At 55.0% G+C, this 18,969-nt stretch overlaps 2 protein-coding genes across 2 annotated transcripts in view; one reads left to right on the top strand and one right to left on the bottom strand.

The window, feature by feature from the left end:
• The window catches only part of VPS37C (VPS37C subunit of ESCRT-I), a 33,720-nt gene extending 24,319 nt beyond the window's left edge, over positions 1-9,401 (top strand). Inside the window, exons 2-5 of the mRNA XM_030810887.1 lie at positions 433-531; positions 5,372-5,543; positions 6,326-6,408; positions 7,119-9,401. Of these exons, the coding sequence (XP_030666747.1) occupies positions 439-531; positions 5,372-5,543; positions 6,326-6,408; positions 7,119-7,838 (1,068 nt within the window). The 5' untranslated portion in view covers positions 433-438 and the 3' untranslated portion in view covers positions 7,839-9,401. The remainder of the gene's footprint in view (positions 1-432; positions 532-5,371; positions 5,544-6,325; positions 6,409-7,118) is intronic.
• A 2,412-nt stretch (positions 9,402-11,813) lies between these two features.
• The window catches only part of CD5 (CD5 molecule), a 32,342-nt gene continuing 25,186 nt past the window's right edge, over positions 11,814-18,969 (bottom strand). The window contains exons 6-11 of the mRNA XM_030810886.1: positions 17,720-18,013; positions 16,676-16,801; positions 15,763-15,816; positions 14,572-14,691; positions 13,824-13,914; positions 11,814-13,378 (exon numbers count right to left, since the gene is read on the bottom strand). Of these exons, the coding sequence (XP_030666746.1) occupies positions 13,826-13,914; positions 14,572-14,691; positions 15,763-15,816; positions 16,676-16,801; positions 17,720-18,013 (683 nt within the window). The 3' untranslated portion in view covers positions 11,814-13,378; positions 13,824-13,825. The remainder of the gene's footprint in view (positions 13,379-13,823; positions 13,915-14,571; positions 14,692-15,762; positions 15,817-16,675; positions 16,802-17,719; positions 18,014-18,969) is intronic.

Here is an 18,969-nt window from a genome sequence, read left to right as displayed (position 1 = left end):
TATTTCGGGTTCAGATAGAAATAGATACCTACCAGAGGGCATGATGGCATCAGTGCTTGCGGGCAGCCTTGGGCCAAACTTAGTCTCCATCCCTGCTGCCTGGCCCTCTCCTCCTGCCTTTTCCTCTCTGCTCCTTGGGGAGCTCCATCTAGCACCCGAGGATTGTGGTTTTGCTTCTGGCTGCAAGTACTTTCACATATCCTGTTGCTCATGAGAGGGTGGAGGGAGCAGCTCCTTGGTCTCCCTGGGGAGGGGGTAGGCTGAGCCACAGGAATGTGCTCTCAGAGATCTCTGCCCCTCCTCGAGCCTCCCGGTGGAGTGGTATTATCGCAGGAAAACTCCAGTTTGTTTTTGATAAATCGTATGTACAGGCTCGGGGGTCCCTTCCTCTTGGGCTGCCCATTCGTTACTTTGGTGTCACTGTGTTCACAGGGAAGGATGGAGACGCTGAAGGATAAGACCCTGCAGGAGCTGGAGGAGTTGCAGAATGACTCGGAGGCGATTGACCAGCTGGCCCTGGAGTCCCCTGAGGTAGAGGGAGGCTGGTATGGGACCCAACAGAGGCCAGCAGATGAGGCTTGTTAAGAGGCGCTTTTTAAGGATGCTGGCTTATTGAAAGTTTTGGCCAAATTCATCTCCCTTTTCTGGGAACTTCATCCTGGTTTGGACTCAGAGGAATCCCTGAGGCTTCAGAACAGTTCCTGGGAGTTCTTGGTAGTGCTGGGGAGTCCACTGCCTCCTGGTGCCTTTCCAGGACCCAGATACCCCAGGAGTCCCCACACTGTCGTTCCAGCCCAAATCTGGAGGCAGCTCCTCAAAGCACTGGTATGGTTTTGTACCCACTTTTCCCCAAGAGCCTTGTGCGATCCCATATCTCCAGGTGGCTCTAAGGCTTCTAGGAGCCATTCTTGGGCTGAGATCTAGCTCATCTCCCATTTGATCCTGTTTCTCCTCATAACTGGCCCCTAATCCTCTCGCTCTTAATCACAGAGTCCTTGTGGAAAGAAACAGAATCCTGCCTGTGCAGAGATTTACACTTAATAAAGGACGTTCCCTGCCCCTAGCATCTCCTGTGACCCTGGGATGTCCCCTGTGAGATGGGAGAGGTCAGGCCACACAGCCAGAAATACCTACGGTCACCCATTGAGTGGCTGCAGCTCATCCGTTGTTCTGGAAGCTCCCGCTTCCTGTCCCTAATGTGAGGGAGAGACACGCACGCAAGCAATGCCAGCTCCTTTGATTTGCATTTGGAGTACATGTTTACTTGCACGGATGAGCAGGTATGGTGTGTCTCTTCTGTGAACTTGTATTTTGAAAAAAATAATGATGCTCCCCCATCCAGTGTCTCCGTGCTTCCATGCCATGGGGGGTGCCAGGCCGGTGAGTCCCCTGCTCCTGTTCCGGCTTGTGCTCTTGCCACCTGCTGCCTGCTCTACTGCCTAAGTGAGGAATCTTCACTGGTGTTGGAGGTGTCTGAACATTGGGTTGAAAAGACCTCCTGGTGGGCAGATTGTGAGGAGAGGTGGACACCATGGGCCATATCCTAGCACCCTAGGGCTTTTTCAGTCCTCAGCAAGGACGTGGAGCAAAGCTTGCTTGTCGAAGCCCCAGGGCCGACTCAAATGGCTTGTGAGTCTGTGAGCTCTGCCAGGGCGTTGCTCCTGCCCGGCCTGGTGCTGGGCACAGTGCAGCTCTGCCTGCGTTCCTTTGTCACGTATTAAGCACTGTGAGCATGGTGCCATGGGGAGCCCAAGGCCTGCTTCTAGAGTGTGCAGAGCTGAGCAGGCTGACAGAATTGTGAGAAAGCAGAGAATCACGGAAAATGTGAGCAGAAGCGACCTCTTGGGCAGAAGGCATTTGAATTTTGTGGTGTGCAGCCACACCTGTCCCACTGATCTGAACTCTCTGAGGGAAAAAAACACTCGTGGATCAGGTGGAAATGAAGCTGGACAAGCCACTTAGACTTCAGACCTTTGGCAGACTTTTTTATGGTGGGCTGTAAGACAGTAATTGAGTCACGGTGGGATTGTGAGAAGAGACAGGAGCTCTGTCTTAGTTTGGGACATGGACATGGCTAGGAGAGAAGGGAGTTGGCAGGGGCTCTCTCCATGTAGAAGAGGGCGCATAGAGGGGTGTGTGGAGAGGAGCTGCTTTGGGTTGGGGGCCAGATATAGAAAGGAAACACTGTAACTTATTAAGGAAAGTTAGTCAAAATGGTTTTATCTCCCACTTTGCAACTTTTTTTAATTTTTATTTTTTTAGGCAGATTTTTACTTTGTCGCCCAGGCTGGAGTGCAGTGGCGCCATCATGGCTCACTGCAGCCTCCACCTCCTGAACTCAAACAATCGTCCCACCTCAGCCTCCCAAGTAGCTGGGACTACAGGCGCACACCACCACACCCGGCTAATTTTCAAATTTTACGTAGCAACTTTTTTTTTTTTTTTTTTTTTTTTTGAGGTGGGGTCTCGCTCTTTCGCCCAGCCCGGGCGGAGTGCAGTGGCACAATCTCGGCTCACTGCAAGCTCCGCCTCCTGGGTTCACGCCATTCTCCTGCCTCAGCCCCCCGAGTAGCTGGGACTACAGGTGCCCGCCACTGCGCCCGGCTAATTTTTTGTATTTTTAGTAGAGACGGGGTTTCACCGTGTTAACCAGGATGGTCTCGATCTCCTGACCTCGTGATCCGCCCGCCTCGGCCTCCCAAAGTGCTGGGATTACAGGCGTGAGCCACCGCGCCCGACCCGTAGCAACTTTTGAGAACTATTAGATACTTCTTGTTGAGTTTTGCTGTAGATTCAAAGAAAATTGATAATTATCTATAAAGGTTAGTAGCGACTCCTTCCTGTTCTAGCTATTTATCTGTATGAGTATAGATTCTTCCTGCTTATTTCCACCAAAGTAATATACTAGGGTAGATTGAATTCAGAAGCAGCAAAACATGTGAAAACATCTTTTATTTACCTATTTTTAGTCTTACTGACCGCATTTCAGTGAGTGGGAGGACTTCACACTGAACCCCTAATATGCATCGATATGCAGTTTTCTAAATTGATGCATATTTTGCATATTTATGGGGAAGATGAGAATCTTTGTTGCATGCATAGAATGTGTGATGATCAGGCCGGGTGCAGTGGCTCATGCCTGTAATCCCAGCACTTTGGGAGGCTGAGGTGGGTGGATGACCTGAGGTCAGGAGTTCGAGAGCAGCCTAGCCAACATGGTGAAACCCCATCTCTACTAAAAGTACAAAAATTAGCCAGGCGTGGTGGCACGTGCCTGTAGTCCCAGCTGCAAGGGAGGCTGAGGCAGGAGAATCGCTTGAACCCGGGAGGCAGAGGTTGAAGTGAGCCGAGATCACGCCATTGCACTCCAGCCTGGGCAACAGAGCGAAACTCTGTCTCAAAAAAAAAAAAAAAAAAAAAAAGAATGTGTAATTAAGGTCAGGGCATTTAGGGTCTCCATCACCTTGAGTATTTGTGGTTTCTGTGTGTTGGGAACATTTTACGCTTCTTGCTACTTTGAAATATACAATACATTGTTGCTGACCATAGTCACCCTACTCAGCTGTTGAACATTAGAACTTACTTCTATCTACCTGTATATTTTTACCCATTGACCCACTTCATGGAGAAAGATGTGAGAAGGCTGTGGGGACAGCGAGCAGAAATAAGTAGGGCAAGATTTAGGGGAAAATGATACAGCGTCGATTTGTTGGTTTAGACCCAGGGAAAGGGCAGTGGACATATAGGAAGGCCAGAGGATCCATGGGCCCTGCAAGGGATGGGTGAGCAGGAGGTCTTTAGGCCTTTCACTCTGGGTCAGCCATGTAAGTAAAGTTTCCATGGCTAATAAAAATTAGATTGAGAGTCACGTATGGTGGTTTGTGCCTGTAGTCCCAGCTGTTGGAAGGATGGGATGGGAGGATTGTTTGAGGCCAGCCTGGGCAACATGGGGAAACCTCATCTCTACAGAAAATAAAAGAACTTAGCCAGGCGTGGTGGTGCGTGCCTGTAGTCCCAGCTACTGGAAAGGCTGAGGCAGGAACATGGCTCGACCTCAGGAGTGTGAGGCTGCAGTGACCTATGGTCATGCCATTGCACTCATTCTGGACGACAGAATGAGACCATGTCTGTAGAAGGCAGCAGCGTGGGCTCTAGACTGGACAAACCCTGGGCCCTACATCCCTGAACCCTGGCAGCCTCGTCTGGAGGGCTCAGGGAGGGCAGGGAACTGTGACATCCCTCTTTCCAATCTGGAGCACGAAGAAGAGGCTATGGGCCTGCCCCGGAGTGCAGAGCCTCGGCCCCTGTAGCTGGGACAGCAGAAGGGGTAGGCTTTCCCTGAAGCCTCCTCTTCCAGAGTGCCCACAGGCTTCCTATGTCTCCTGGGACATGAGCCAGTCTGGCTTGGTCTGTCACATGCTGACCATGGTGGAGAAGCTGCACAGAGAAGCTGCACAGTGAGGGCCTGACTTAAGAGTCAGTCTTGTTGAGCTGTTCTCTGCGCCCTGTGGCAGGTGCCGAGGCCTCTCTTCTGGTGCCCCATGCTGCTGTCAGTGTACCGTCACCGCTGGCTCAGTGTGCAGGTCTGACTCCTCCGCCCTCCTCTTAGGAAGAGGACTCCTTGGCCTGTGCGTGGGGCATCACATCACAATAGCTGGGAAGGGTGCCCTGGAGTGTGCCTCACTGGCTGGCAGCGACGAAGAGCCTGGCAGAGGGGTAAAGTGCCGCTTGTCTTGGGGAAGTGTTTGCAGCAGGGAATGTCCAGGGTGGCCCCTCTGGCTCATCTGCGCAGCTTCTCTGCAGGACACACATGCGGCACAGGAGGCAGGTCCGGGTCTCTCCTAAGTCAGTGGCATGGTCTGGTCCAGGGACCTGGCTCTTTCACCCCTCACAATAACTTTATTTGGGGCCTCATTATATGTCTTGCCTGTGCATCTGGCCAGGGCCACCTACCCATGGTAGGTCTCTTGACTCTGAAGCTTGGGGATAAGTAATTGGGACTTTTGATCCCTTCCCTCCTAGAAAGCCTCTGATTTTTCTCGTGTAAATTGGTCCACCCCCTCCTTGGGGCTCTGCACATTCCATCGTGGATATCAATCATGTGGCCTTGGGCGAGCTCTTCACCTTCAGCACCAGGTTCCCATGCGTCTCCACCTCGTGGGCTGTGAGTTAAGGATTAAGTGAGGCGCAGAGTACTTCATTCAGGGTTTGAACCTGGCTTTGTCTGACTAGTGGAAGGCTGAGTATCACCCCAAGGATGAGCCTCTCCGCCCCAGGGTGAGCGATGTGCCCCCAAAGCCCCTGACCCAGACTGCCAGGAGGTTAAGGGTGATGGACGTTTTCCTTAGGTTCTGTTGTTCTGCCCTTTTAGGTCCAGGACCTGCAGCTGGAACGGGAGATGGCACTGGCCACCAACCGGAGCCTGGCGGAACGGAACTTGGAGTTCCAGGGTCCCCTGGAGATCAGCCGCTCAAACCTCTCAGATAAATACCAGGAGCTCCGGAAGCTTGTGGAGCGGTGCCAGGAGCAGAAGGCAAAGCTGGGTAGGGTGGTTCCTCTGTGAACTCAGGGTCCCCATTCAGGGTTGGACGGGGCTGAGCAGCTGGAACAGCATGAAGGATAGATTCCCTGTCCCGTCCCCGAGGATGGGCAAGGCCCATAGCTACCGAGGCCCACCATGTTCCCAGCCCTGTGCTAAGTGCTTTATGTACATTTTTTCACAACAGCTGTAGAAGGGTGGGTACTGTTGTTACTCCATTTTATAGGTAAGAAAAATGAGGCTCAGAGAGATTCAAGAACTTGACTAAGGTCACCCAGCTTAGAAGTAGGTGGAGTTGGGATTTGAATCGAGACAGCCTGCATCCTTTGCTGCTGCTGTTACCCCTGGCAGCTCAGCTTCTATGCTTTACTGAGCTGCTCTTGAGCTGCTCTGGGTTCTGTGTCCTAGGAACTGTCACCTTGGAAGGTGGGAGGGTGGTCCTTGTCTTGATGGTGAGAGAGCTTGACACTCAGGTTAGGTACCTCCCCTGGCTGGCAGACAGAACTGGGTCAATTGGGCTCTGAAGCCCGAGTCGTTTCCCTTCCCAGGATGGTGTAGGGGAGGCTTGGCCAAGGTCTAGGCTGGGTTCATTTGGGCCCTTCTCTGCTCAGGAAGGTAGTCTAAGGAACTGGACCAAAAGTGCTCATCAAGCCCACCCGAAAGGACCCTTTGGTGGACCCTGGGGTGGTGGCTGGGCCTGGATGCACACAGAGGGCATGCAAAGTGCCTTTAACACCGAATCAGGAAGCACTTTTCAAATGTCAGTCGTTCTGCCCTCCCTTCCAGAGAAATTTTCTTCAGCACTGCAGCCAGGGACCTTGTTAGACCTTCTGCAGGTGGAAGGCATGAAGATCGAAGAAGAGTCCGAGGTGAGAGGGCGAGGTGACACCCCTCTTCCCTGGATGGGGTGTCAGTCCCTGCAGCAGGGGCCCTTGGAAGGAGGAGCAGATGTCTGCAAAGCATGGAACAAGGGAGCTTTCGTAGATGGCAGAGGTGAAGGACATCTTTAGTCCTGGGGAGGCTTTTTGGGTATAAATAACAGGAACCCAGTCCCACTAGCTGAAGCAGAAACGGGTGACAGTGGACAAGGGCAGCTCGCAGCCCTGGATGGTAGGGCAGCACAGCAGGAGGTCGCCAGGGGCGGAGGCCAGCTCCCTACTCCACTCTCCCTGCTTCCTGCTTCCCTCCGGCCACCTCTTCAGCCTCTGTGGGCAAACTGGTGCTGTCCACTCTGTGTCTGGGTGGAAGAAGTTTCTAGGCCCTCCAAGTCCCTGGGCTAGTGCTCATCCAGATGTTCAGCACATATATGCAGTGGCCACTGTGGGCCTGGCATGACGCCAGGGTGCCAGGACAGAGGTGACCACGACAGAGACAGTCCTCAAGGGACTGACATTCTAGTGAGGGAGACAGTGCATGTACCATATGTCAGCTGTGAGAAGGGGCATATGGCCAGGGAAGAGGAGGGGGTGCCTGAGGCGGCGTGAGGTGGGAGGGCTGCAGCTGAACTCAGACCCCGGGGAAAAACAAGAGGCCTTGATCCCAGCTGGCCCCTATTGTCACTGGACCTTATGTCTTCCAGGCCATGGCTGAGAAGTTCCTGGAGGGCGAGGTGCCCCTGGAAACATTCCTGGAGAATTTTTCCTCCATGAGGATGCTGTCCCACCTGCGCCGGGTTCGTGTGGAAAAGCTCCAGGAAGTGTTGAGGAAGCCCAGGGCTTCCCAGGAGCTGGCTGGTGATGCCCCTCCACCCCGCCCACCACCCCTGGTGCGCCCAGTCCCCCAGGGAACGCCCCCTGTGGTTGAAGAGCAGCCGCAGCCACCATCAGCCGTGCCTCCCTACCCTTTGCCCTACAGCCCGTCCCCCAGCCTGCCTGTGGGCCCCACTGCCCATGGAGCCCTGCCACCGGCCCCTTTCCCGGTGGTGTCCCAGCCCTCCTTCTACAGCGGCCCTCTGGGCCCCACTTACCCGGCAGCCCAGCCTGGACCCAGGGGTGCTGCGGGTTACTCCTGGTCCCCACAGAGGAGCACGCCACCCCGGCCGGGCTATCCTGGGACCCCAACTGGTGCCTCTGGGCCTGGGTACCCCTTGGCGGGAGGCAGGGCTCCCAGTCCTGGTTATCCTCAACAGTCCCCATACCCCACAACAGGAGGAAAACCTCCCTACCCAATACAGCCCCAGCTCCCCAGCTTCCCAGGCCAGCCCCAGCCCTCAGTGCCCCTGCAGCCCCCTTATCCCCCCGGGCCCGCCCCTCCCTATGGGTTTCCACCACCCCCGGGGCCTGCCTGGCCTGGGTATTAGACACACTCCTGGCCCTCGGCCCCTCCCTAGTCCCACCCACGCTCAACCTTTGGCCCAGCCATCGCCGAGATTCGAGGGTCAACTGGAAGTGGCGTTGGTGCTCCCTGTGGACTTGCGTCGGCACCCAGAGGCCTTGGAGGGACAAGGCACTGGGCAGTGTGACTGGTCATGGCACTTGCTGGCCTTCTGGCCGGAGGTCCTCCTGGAAGCCCCTCCTTTCACTGCCTGGCTGCAGTGGTGCTAGCCAGGCTGGAGTCCAGCACCTCTTGCTGGTGTCTGTGTGAGTGAGCGCATGTGCGCATTTATGAGTATCTACTTGCGGCTGCACTCAGGGCCATTTGAACCCAGTGCAGAGTTATCTCAATAAGGAGGCCCCGGGTCTCCAGCCCCCTCCATCTCATCTGGGGTTTGGCATATTTGACATGGAGCCCCATGCCAAGGGATGCAGGTGTTGGTGTCTGTCCAGTACACTCAAGGCTAGCCTGCCCATGCACTGTGGCAGGGGTTGGATTGGAGGGAGAGAACAGAGTTGGGAAAAACAACAGGTTTGAGTCCTATAAAGCCATAATTTAACTCCAGTAGTTGATGTCAGACAAGCTTGTCCTATGTCCTATTTGAGTGGCAGCAGCGCCAGCCCAGCAAGAAGGCTGGGGGTTATGAAGGTTGTCCCCAGACCTTGCTTGCACTGGTTGGAGAACCCAGGGGGCTGCCTTGGGCCCTCTGGCCAGAGGGAAGGGGGCAGCTCTAGCCCTGGAGATTGTGGTCACATTGGGGCTTGTTTAGGACTGGAGGGCCAGGTCACCTTCCCCGCCACCCTTCTCTCCTCTGGGGCCCCCCACTTTAGGGCAACTTTGCCTGAGGCCCATGCATCCATCCACTCCTTTAGTGCCTTGAATCTCATTCACAAGCAGCTCCCTCCCTTCCCCTCCCCTTCTCCTGACTCGTTTGATGTAATCCTCCCACCCTCAGTGTCCATCGTAAGACAGGCATCAAAAGAGGCCCTAACCTAACTTCCCAAATGGTGCTTTTTAAAAAACACCATCACTACATTAGGGGCAATTTTTTCGCACCTCCCTGTCTTCAGAATGTAAAGGGCGGGGATTATGTCTCTCTTTAATATGCAGCCCCCTGCACTGTGGGGTTTGGGGCATGTTCAGAAATAAGAATGAATACAGTAGACAAAGGGGGTGTGATGCGTGTTAACTTGGTTGTTCCAGAGGTAAACCAGGTCTCAGGGAGGAGCCTGGAGCTGCTATCGCTTAGGAAGTTGTATGTGCCTTGAAATGTCCACTACCTGAGGACGCAGCATCTGGTGGGCCCGGGGCTGCTGGGGCCAAGGAGGGACCTTGACCTTCTGGTGCCTGCCCCTCCCCGGCCTACGTGCCATCCGCATGACACTAGGTCAGCGCTGCCGGTTCTTTACCAAATGTGCTTGCTTCTCCTAAGTTATTTATAAAGAGAAATCACTAATGGACTCTACTGGTTTGAGTGCTTCTGAGCTGGATGACCGACCGCCTGTATGTTTGTGTAATTAATTGCCATAATAAACTTTGGTGAGTCACATGTGGTGTGGTGTTGGTGGGTTTGAGTGAAGACGTGGCTGCATGTGGGTGCCTTGAACTCTTCTGCAGCCTTCAGATCGTGCTCTCTGGAGGGGCCTCTGTGATTCACGTCCCAAAGCCCCATCCGTTTGGATGTCAGCCCTCCCCTGCCCGCTCGCCCCAGGGCTGGCCCTGGGAGTATTTACCTTCCCTCTCCCGCTCTTCCGCTTTCTTTCTTAGCCGTTTTCCTATTGGAGCCTGCGTTTGCCTGGTCCTGGACTGAGAGCAATGGCATGCAAGGCCACAGGATGCCACGAGGGGGCGTCTGGTCCTCAGCCCGCTCGGGAGGTGCCGTGTTCCTGCCACCTGCCGGGCTGGCGGGATGTTGGCGTGTGGGCCTGTCTGTGAGCCATCTAATTCTAACCTGGGCTTGCGGGATGGGCTCAGAGGGACAGCAGGCCGCTAAACTGGCTGCGGCACCAACAGTCTTCTAGGCTTTGGCCCAGCCTGCCTCCCTCCCCAGCATCGCCTTGAGCTCTGCTGCTGAGCTGCCTATCCCGAGGCCGAGGAGGGCGTCTTCAGCTCAGCAGGAAGGGCAGCTTGGAGGGAGTCTGAAGATCGGGCTTCTAACAGTCCCTCATATCAGCCCTCCGCCTCTTCTTCCCTGCAAGGTGACCGGGCGGCTGCCTGCGGAGGATGCCTAGAGTTGCCCTGAGTTGCTATGGCTGAAGGCTGTGCTGTGCTTTCAGGCGCATTATCTCCTGGAGTCCTCGCAACAGCCCTTTCATCCCCAGTTTAAATGGCAGGAAACCACAGGGCAGGTGGTTCGGTGAGCAGGTTGCACAGCCTTAGGAGGAGGTGGGACTTGGACTGGGTCGGTTGGATTTCAGAGGCTGTAGGGGCTCCTCCCCCCTGCCTTGGTGGTACCAGAAGTGCCTCCCGAGGACAGAGCTGAGAGTCGCTGGGCACTGGTCAAATGTTTACTGCCCTTCACCCCCAGCTGAACTCTGGCCTTGCCTTGCAGGTGCCCAAGGCTGAGGACACAGGACATCAGGGACAGCTGGAAGCAATTTGGCTTTGTAGGAAGAGGCTGCAAATCTCCCTCTAGGCGCATAGTCAGGTCACCTGCCTTGGGTTGGTGCCAGAGTGGTGGCAGGGGGCACGGAGGGGCTGACTTTCTAAGAAAGGACCATCATGAGCTGCCTCAGCTGGTCAGCCCGCGTGTCCCACCCTGTGCTCTTTGCTTCCCCCTTTCCCTGGCCACCTCACCTCAGAGGGCAGCACACACAGGCGCTCCTCACGCCTCCCTCTCTGCATCCCTGGGAGATCACTGGCTGCTTTTCACCAGACTACAGTGGGCCTCCCGCTGTAGGGGGACAGACCCTGAGCATCAAATTTAGAGTCTCAAGAGATTCCTAGCTTGGGACACTTTGCTGGATGTGGTGAGGCCATATGAATGTCATGTCCTTACAGCTCTCTGTTCTGCTCTGTACTCCCAGATCCCTGGGTGCATGATAACTTTTTTTTTTTTTTTTGAGACAGAATCTCACTCATCTGGCTCCCAGGCTGGAGTGTAATTGGCACCATCTCGGCTCACTGCAACCTCCTTCTCCCAGGTTCAAGTGATTCTCCTGCCTTAGCCTCTTGAGTAGCTGGGATTACAGGTGTGTGCCACCATGCCTGGCTAGTTATTTGTATATATGTGGGTTTTTTTGGGAAAAAAAAGCCTGTTTCCCAGGCTGGAGTGCAATGGCAAGATCATGGCTCACTGCAGCCTTAAACTCCTGGCCTCAAGTGATCCTCCTGCACCAGGCTCATGAATAACGGACTATAGGCATGTGCCACCATGCTCAGCTAATTAAACTCTTTTTTTGGTAGAGATGGGGTCTCACTTTGTTGCCCAGGCTGGTCTGGAACTCCTGGTTTCAAGCAATCCTTCCACCTTGGCCTCCCAGCCTCATGCTGGGATTAGAGGCATGAGCCACCAGGCCTGGCCACGTGACAGTGTGAAAGCTAGACTTGTTGTTTGGTCCTTGGTAGCCGTGACCTAATGTGCTAGAATCAGGGGTTGCACGCCCAAACACTCATTGGCCAGGTCACGTGATTTACCCAGAAACATCAGTTACGGAATGGGCAGGGTTTGAGGGACACACAGGTGAGTGGAAGGGGTGGCCCTGCTCTAGCAGGTTGCTGTGATGCAGGAACGGGGAGGTTGTCCAGGTCACGGCAGCGCGTCCTCTACCAAGGGACATGGACACCAGCCCCCTGAACACTGGCTGGGGGAGCAGTGGGTTGCCTTCACCAGCCAAGGCAGGAACTTGACAATGGCACCTTGAAGACTAAAATGCTTCTATTACATCGCATCACCAAACATCTTTTTGAAATGCATCACCCAAGTCAGCCACCCCTTGAAAAACAGTTTTCTAAAGACTCATTTCTCCTCAACTAAAGTCTTTATTTTTGGTTTGGTTTTTAAGTAGGCCATGGTTGCTTTGAGGCCACTGTATGGTGGCCAAACTATAGACAAATGAGCTTTTATTCAAAAAGGCACTGATGGGAGACACTGGCTGCCCCAGATCCTTTGCCCTCCCTAAGAGCAGCCTCTCAGTTCCCTTTTGAGGAGCCCCCTCACCTCCACCAGATATGGGAAGACAAATGGGGTCCTTGTTTCTGGATTCCCAGCATGGTCAGGGGAAGATGTGTGACCTGGGCTTGGCCACGGGGGCTCTCAGAAGGCAAGGCCTGGTTGGAGGGTGTTGGTGGGGGCAGAAAGCTGAGCAGATTCTGGGAGCACCCCACCCCATATCCTAGTATCTCACTTTTGCTCTTCCAGACTTGGATTCTGTGGCTTGGACCATTGATGCCTGTGCTCCCAGGAGGTACAGCATCAAATGGCATGGAGAAAGGCCCTGTCCTAGGATGTGTTCCCACGTTGCTTCACCTTCTTAGGGAGCCGCTGCAGTGAGCTCCGCATGGCCTCTCCCTTGATCAGACCTGAGGCTCCTGGGTAGACCTCCTCTTCTCACTTGCAGTTAAGGAAGCCGAGGCCCCACGGGATTAGGTGTACGTCCAAGAGCTCCAAGTACTAGAGGAGTCTGTTTTAGTCAAGGGAGTTAGTTAAACCAAAGGAACATGACCAGCCCCATCTCTGACTCTTGGGTTAGAAGATGAACTGTGATGGGCTGAAACTACCTCAGCTTGGGACTTTTAATTGCTGGGTGAAGCAAAAAACCAAGTTGGTTAAGGTTTACTAGGCGCCCCTTTGTGCAGGGCCCTGAGTGGCACTGGTGCCCTGTGGGCTTGACAGCCAGTGGAAAGGAAGGTGTCTTTAGATGAGGGGGTTGGGGAGGGGAGTCATAAGAGAGGGAGTGGGGTGACGCTGTGGGTCAGGGTGGTGCCCACCCAGACCCCTGGCTGGCAGCTGCGGTGAATGCGCAGAGCTGTCTTTGTGCTCAGGTGAGCAGCCTCTGACCACCACGGCTGCAGAGGTCCCCTGGAGTCCCCTGCTTGTGCCTCCCCAGAGGGATCCGCAGGGGTGGATGCTGCACAGAAGAGACTCAAGCGCTCGATTTGTCAGGAAGGAGGAAAAGCGCTACTTACAAAGAACTATTCAAAATGCACTCGCCCAGCTGTGAGCTTCCTTGTCACTCCTTACCAGGGACAGAGTCTGAGGACAAAGCCGATTTCACTCAGACGCCGCTCCCCAGCGGGCAGGAAAAGGGGGCCCCCTTCAGACACCCCAAGTCTCTAGTTGGAAGGCTGCTTGTTTGGGGGCTCTGCCCACCACAGCTTCCACAAGTGGAGGGGCGGCCGAGCTGTTGTACAGCAGAGGGTGAGCTGGCTTGCCACTCGGGGCAGCAGCGCCTGTCCAGAAGGCTCCTGGCCTCTGTCCATGTTCTGGCCGGGGTAGAAATAGGGACATGATTTCAAGTGAAGAGCGGACAGTTTTCTCAGGACAAACAGGTCTGGCTCTTGGCTTTTTGCTCCTGGATCCCAGTTCTGTGGGGTGAGAAGGAAATGTGTTAGAGTAAGACACCGCAGAGGGGATGCAGGGAGGTGGGGGACAGGACCCATGCTCTGGGCTCCATCTTGGGAACGGCTGCTGTCCTGAACCAGGGGCTCCTTCTCCCCACTGGCAGGTTAGCAGCTCTAGAGGGGTGTGATTCCATCACGGAGCTCTTAGGGACTCTGCCTGTGGGGCCTTCCGAATGGAGTTTAAGAGTTGATTGTTAAGGTCCATGATTGCTCTGCTCTAATTGTCAAACCAGCTCGTATAACCTAAACAGCTGACGTTTGTCTTTCCCTTTACAAGAATCAAGATGCTGGGGGTCCCCTATTCATGTATGGGCAGGATGGGCCTGAGGGGAGGCACTGAGTGGCTGCTGCTCACCCCCAGGGCTGTGGAGGACCCTGGGTGCTGGGGTCAGGCTGGAGATGGGCTCACCTTTACAGCCTCTGAGCCCCGTGCAGATCGTAGTCACTGTCGGAGGAGTTGTCAGGCTGCGTGGAGGAGCGATGCAGAGCCTCTTCCAGAGCTGGGGAAAGAAAGGACGCTGTTTGCAGAGGGTTTGTGATTCCACAGAGCCCCTTGGATCCTAGAGCCACTGCCCACAGTGGGTTGGAAGATCACAGGGGCTTTATGAGCCGGTGACAGCCCCGTATCTGTTTTGATCAAATCAGCCAAACGTTCACTAATGATGCTGAACTACAGGCTCCCTGGGGCTTAATTGGTAGTGCCAGTCAGGGAGCCTTTAGTACAGTGCTCCTGCAGCCCACTTAATGGCTCTCTTCTGGCCCGGAGGAATCCAAGGGGCCTCATTTACCATCCAGGCCCTCAAGGCCCTGCAGGGAAACAGGCCCATTAGGTCACAGCAAGGCTGGGGTTGATGGCTTTCTGAGTGCATTCTTCTCTCCAGATGAGTAGTTCATGGCCTCAAAACGGGACAGCTGGGGCCCGTAAAGCCTACATCCCTTCCACACCCCTGCTGCATCCTGCGACGTTTGATCCCCCTGCACCCTGGGGTCTCCATTCTGTCTTTGGGCCATCACCCGACCTTCAAGGGCATCACGTGACCTGCCTTGGTGGCCTGCTCCAGCCCTGCCTGCGTGCCTGGTAGCACCCGCTGGTGCTTACCCCTTGGAGGCCTGCTCCAGCCCTGCCTGTGTGCCTGGTAGCACCCGCTGGTGCTTACCTGGATAAGCTGACAGGCGGGAGTTCCTGGGAGGTTGGCTGTATTCGTTATCCACGTGGGACGCTGTGGGGTTCTCAGCATGGGACCGGACGGTCGTCATGTGGTTGCGATGGAAAGACACTGGGCAGATGGTAGGAGACAGTGTCATTAGACTTGTGGCTGTGTCCTCTGCCTCCTTCCCCAGCAGGTGCCCAGAACTTTAATCTCCTATTCCCATGACGTTAGCGGGAAAAGGCACCCACAGCCCCTTCAATGCATCCCCCTCTCCTCTCTTCCCGGGAGGTTCATGCTAGCAGGATCAGCAGCAGACTTCTAGAGCAGGTTTGGGTAACCCAGCAATCTGACTGGCAGGGTGGGGCCTTCCGTGAGTCAGTCATCAAGCATTTACCAAGCAGGAGACTGGAGCACAGGTGACGGGACAGATCTGCTCCCTGCCCTCCAGGAGCTGAGGGCCTGTATGTTATTAAGAAAGGCTGGACAACACAGAGCCCTCTTGAAGGATTTGGCCCTGGACTTGGGAAGGGGGAAGAAGGTGGAATGGGAGGCAGGAAGAGCGCCATGTCTCCATCCATTAGGGTGTCTGACTGTGGCTGGAAGGAGGGACGATGAAGACCAGGGATGGTGTTGGGCTGGCTGCACCAAAATGTCATAATACTGGCCCTGTAAGTTGTTCCATGATGAAAATAGCTGGGACAGCCCTTCTTAATGTATCCTTGCTTTGGAGATGGGCAATACAAAAATGCCCATTAAGGTTCTTATAAGTCCTGAAATAGCCATGCTTAGCTGTGCCTAACTCATGGTTTTCCAGATCTGTCGATCAGGGAGGCCTCTTTTGTGAGTGCTGCCTGTTAGCATCCACTGGCCACTGTGTTGGGGAATGCTGCTGGAGGAGGTGAGGGCTGCTGGGGACCCTAGAGATGAGGCGAGGGACAGGAAGGATACCATGAGATGTTTCTACACTCTTGAGGCTTCAGCGGTAGAAACCGCTCAGCCATCAGCCCATCAAGAAGCCTCTGCCCTCCCTGGTGTGGGGATGTCTGTTGGCCACAGTCACATGTCAGACAAGCACTGTGGAGATCAGAGGCTTCAAGCAGCCACAGCCTCCGTCTGTGGTCAGCAGAGAGCCTCGACTCTGCCTCCATGGCCTCTGTCCAGGGCCTGAGGGAGGCTCCTGCCTCCAGGGACACTTACTGTTCTGGTTCATTCCCGTTGGGCCAATCCACTGGCGCTGCTTCTTCTGGCGGACTGGGCAAGAGGCAAGAAAGGCACATCAGAGTGGTGGGGGCAGGTGTGTGTTGGGGGGCAGGCAGGGGTGGGGATGGGGATGGGGCTGGGCCTGGGAGGGAGATGGTGGCGGCAGGTGCAGCTGAGGGCAGGGCTGCTGGGCTCTGCCCCCGGAGTCTCTCATAGGCCTCGGTTTCCTAACTTGGCTCGGGAAGGGAATTGCAGCCATCCTGTGCCAAAGGAGCAGGCCAAGGATGGTGTCGAGGTGCCCGGCTCCTCAGGAGAAAAGACCACAGGCGTTTAGAACTAGACCTGGGCAGGCACTAGGACCCAACACTGTCCTGCTGGGCCCTCTGTTCCCAATCTCTCCCCTCTCACTTCTTTGTCTGAATAATTTCCTCTTAAGTTCTGCAAGGCAAGTAGAACAACACCCCACGTTCACAAGGTGTGCGATCGCCCATTTGGTAGATGAAGAAGCTGAGGGTCAGAGAGAGGAAGTGTCCCAATCAGCATCCTGGGCAGTGGTAAGTGGTGGAGCTAGGCCTGGGATGTGTGTCTCCTGCCATCAGAGGCCGTGCTGAACACCCTCTGGGCCTGCCACAGCCTTGGGAATGGCCACACCTTTTCTCTGACCTGGAGTGGGTCTCAGCTGGGCTCCAGAGATGGACAAATCAGCAATTGCAATTTTGTTTACTTTCTGTTTCTGTTACTTGGGGCAGAAAATGGCTAATGGGCAGGAGAGGGGAAGGCTGGGTGGTGAAGCAGAGGTGCCCTGCGCGCCCAGTTCTCTGGAGGCACGACCCCTCCTCCGGGGGACTCTAGTGCAGCCCCTCCAGTCTCTGCACGTGGGAACGGAGCCACTCAGGGCCGTGACACCTACATTTCTTCACCAGCTGCTTGTAGGCAAGGGGGCCGCACACGACCAGCAGCACCACCAGGAGCACCAGGGCCAGGATGATGCTTGCCACTGTGCCTGCGGCCAGGCCTGCGGGGTTTGGATCCTGGCCTGGGGAAGGAGGAAGAGTTAGGTCAGTCCCAGCCCTGGGGGGAGAAAAACTGTGGGAGGGAAGCTGCTGGCTGCCTGGCTTCCGCCGTCATCCTTGCTCATCTGAGAAATTCACCAGCATGCACGGAAGGCAATGATCTATTTGGCTGTCCCTCCATCTATCTCTAGAATTCCCTGCTACCCACTCACCCACCCACCATTTATCACCTAACAGTTGATCATCTAGCTATCATTTGCCACACTTGTTATAAGCTATTTAGTTTTCTACCACTTGCCAGTTATTAGTGATCACCTTGCCATCATATACCATCATAAACCAATATATGATCGTATACCAATAGCCAGCTGGGCCTCTATTCTTGATCCATCCATCCATCTGTCCATCCATCCTTCTGTCCATCCATCCATCCATCCATCACCCATCCATCATCCACCATCCATTCATCCATCCAACCATCCATCCACCCACTATCCATCCATCCATCATCCATCCATCCATCCAACCATCCATCCACCCACCCACTGATCCATCCATCCATCCATCCATCCATCCATCCATTTCTCTCTTTTACTTGCCATTTAGTTACCATTCATGTAGCAAATATGTCCTATCTACCATTTGATTTTCTGGCTTCCACCTTGCAAAAGTAGAAGGTAGAAGGAGAAGTTCTATGACTCATCAGCTGCCTGACAGTGATCTGCCTGTTGCTTGCCCTGTCTCCTATTATTGTTCATGCCCATTGCTGTCTGAGTACTCTTGCTCCCTGGCCCTCCAATTTCCCTCTCTCCATCCTTTCTGGGTCTCTGGGACTCTCTGTCTAGCTCCCCAGGGCTGCCCTTTAGAGACATGCACCCTGACCGGGTCCTAGAGGTAAAGTTGTAACTGCTTCCACCCACTGTGGGCGGTGGCCAACTCACATGTGACAAACACCTTCTTGCAGTAGGAATTTCTCTCCCAAAGTTCATGGCACTGGGACAGCTTCTGATGGGGACAGGAGAGCCCCCGGGATGTTGGGTCACCAGCGTCCAGCACTCGATAGGAGTTGACACTGCCACACTGCTGCTCCCGGCACACCTCCTCCCACCGCAGCGAGCTCCTGGCTGAAGAGCTGTCGCACAGGGCTGCCCACTGAGTCCCCTGGCGCACCTCCACGGTGCCTTCACAGATGCTGCTGCCCCCCACCAGACGGCTCTGCACCTTGGGCTGGAAACCTGAGAGGGGAAGCAATGGGAAAGGAGGGTGCAAGTGTGACCCTGAGCCTGTGTGCTGCTTCCTGGGGCCCCATGCCACTGGCAAATCGGGGCCCTGGTTAGGGGAAGGCACTGTGTGGGACCACCAGGAGAGGCAGCCTTCCTTTCTGCCCTTCCCTCTTTCTGACACCCTCTGTGGCTCTTCCCTTGACCCAGCACTGTCTCCGGTGCCTCTGGGCAGCTGCCACCACCATCCTGAGACACAGCAGCATAGGCGCTTTTTGCAAGGAGGCTGTTGGCAGCCACCAGCAGGGAGTCGGCTCCATGCCAGGTGGAGATAAGAGAAGAGCGTGGGAAATAGGCTCCACCTAGGTCCACTTCTCACTTGGAAACATCCTGTCATTCTCCCGCCGCACTTTAGGAAGAAAGAGGACTTTTCAGAAGAGGGAAACTGAGGCCCGGGGGTTGGAAAGACCTACTGCCCTGAGTCCTGGCAGTTCACAATTGAGACAGATCCTGCCGCCCAGGCACAGAACTCTGAGGGCCAGGCTTTCAGTAAGTGGGGCCTGGCTCAACAGAGGCACGCATTTATTTCTGCCTGCCAGGGTGGGGCCTGGGAGTCCGTAGCTGAGGCCCACACATGCTCAGTTTAGAGAGAGTTGTGATCTCACCAGCTTTGGCCAGTTTCCATAGCAACATCCACCTTCAAAGCCCTAGTAAATCTAGAAGAAGCTTCAAAGGCAAGAACCCTGGGTATGGTTTTACAGGTTGTAGCCTGCAGGAAGGATAGTAGCTGAGGGGTGGGTGGGACTGCTAGCCAGCCCCTGCTCCCCTTATCAGGCCAAGAGCCCCTTGGGAGCTGCTTCTGCTGGGGGAGGGGCAGCATTTTACTAATTTACACCAGGTACCCAGCGTGCCTGCAGGACAGCCAGGTGGCCCTGAGCAGTGATTCCTAGATTTGTGCACATAAATCACTG

This window comes from Nomascus leucogenys, chromosome 4 (assembly GCF_006542625.1).
Source record: "Nomascus leucogenys isolate Asia chromosome 4, Asia_NLE_v1, whole genome shotgun sequence".
Lineage (NCBI taxonomy): Eukaryota > Metazoa > Chordata > Mammalia > Primates > Hylobatidae > Nomascus > Nomascus leucogenys.
The sequence above is the reverse complement of the archived record's forward strand: the minus strand, read 5'-3'. Positions and strand labels throughout refer to the sequence as shown.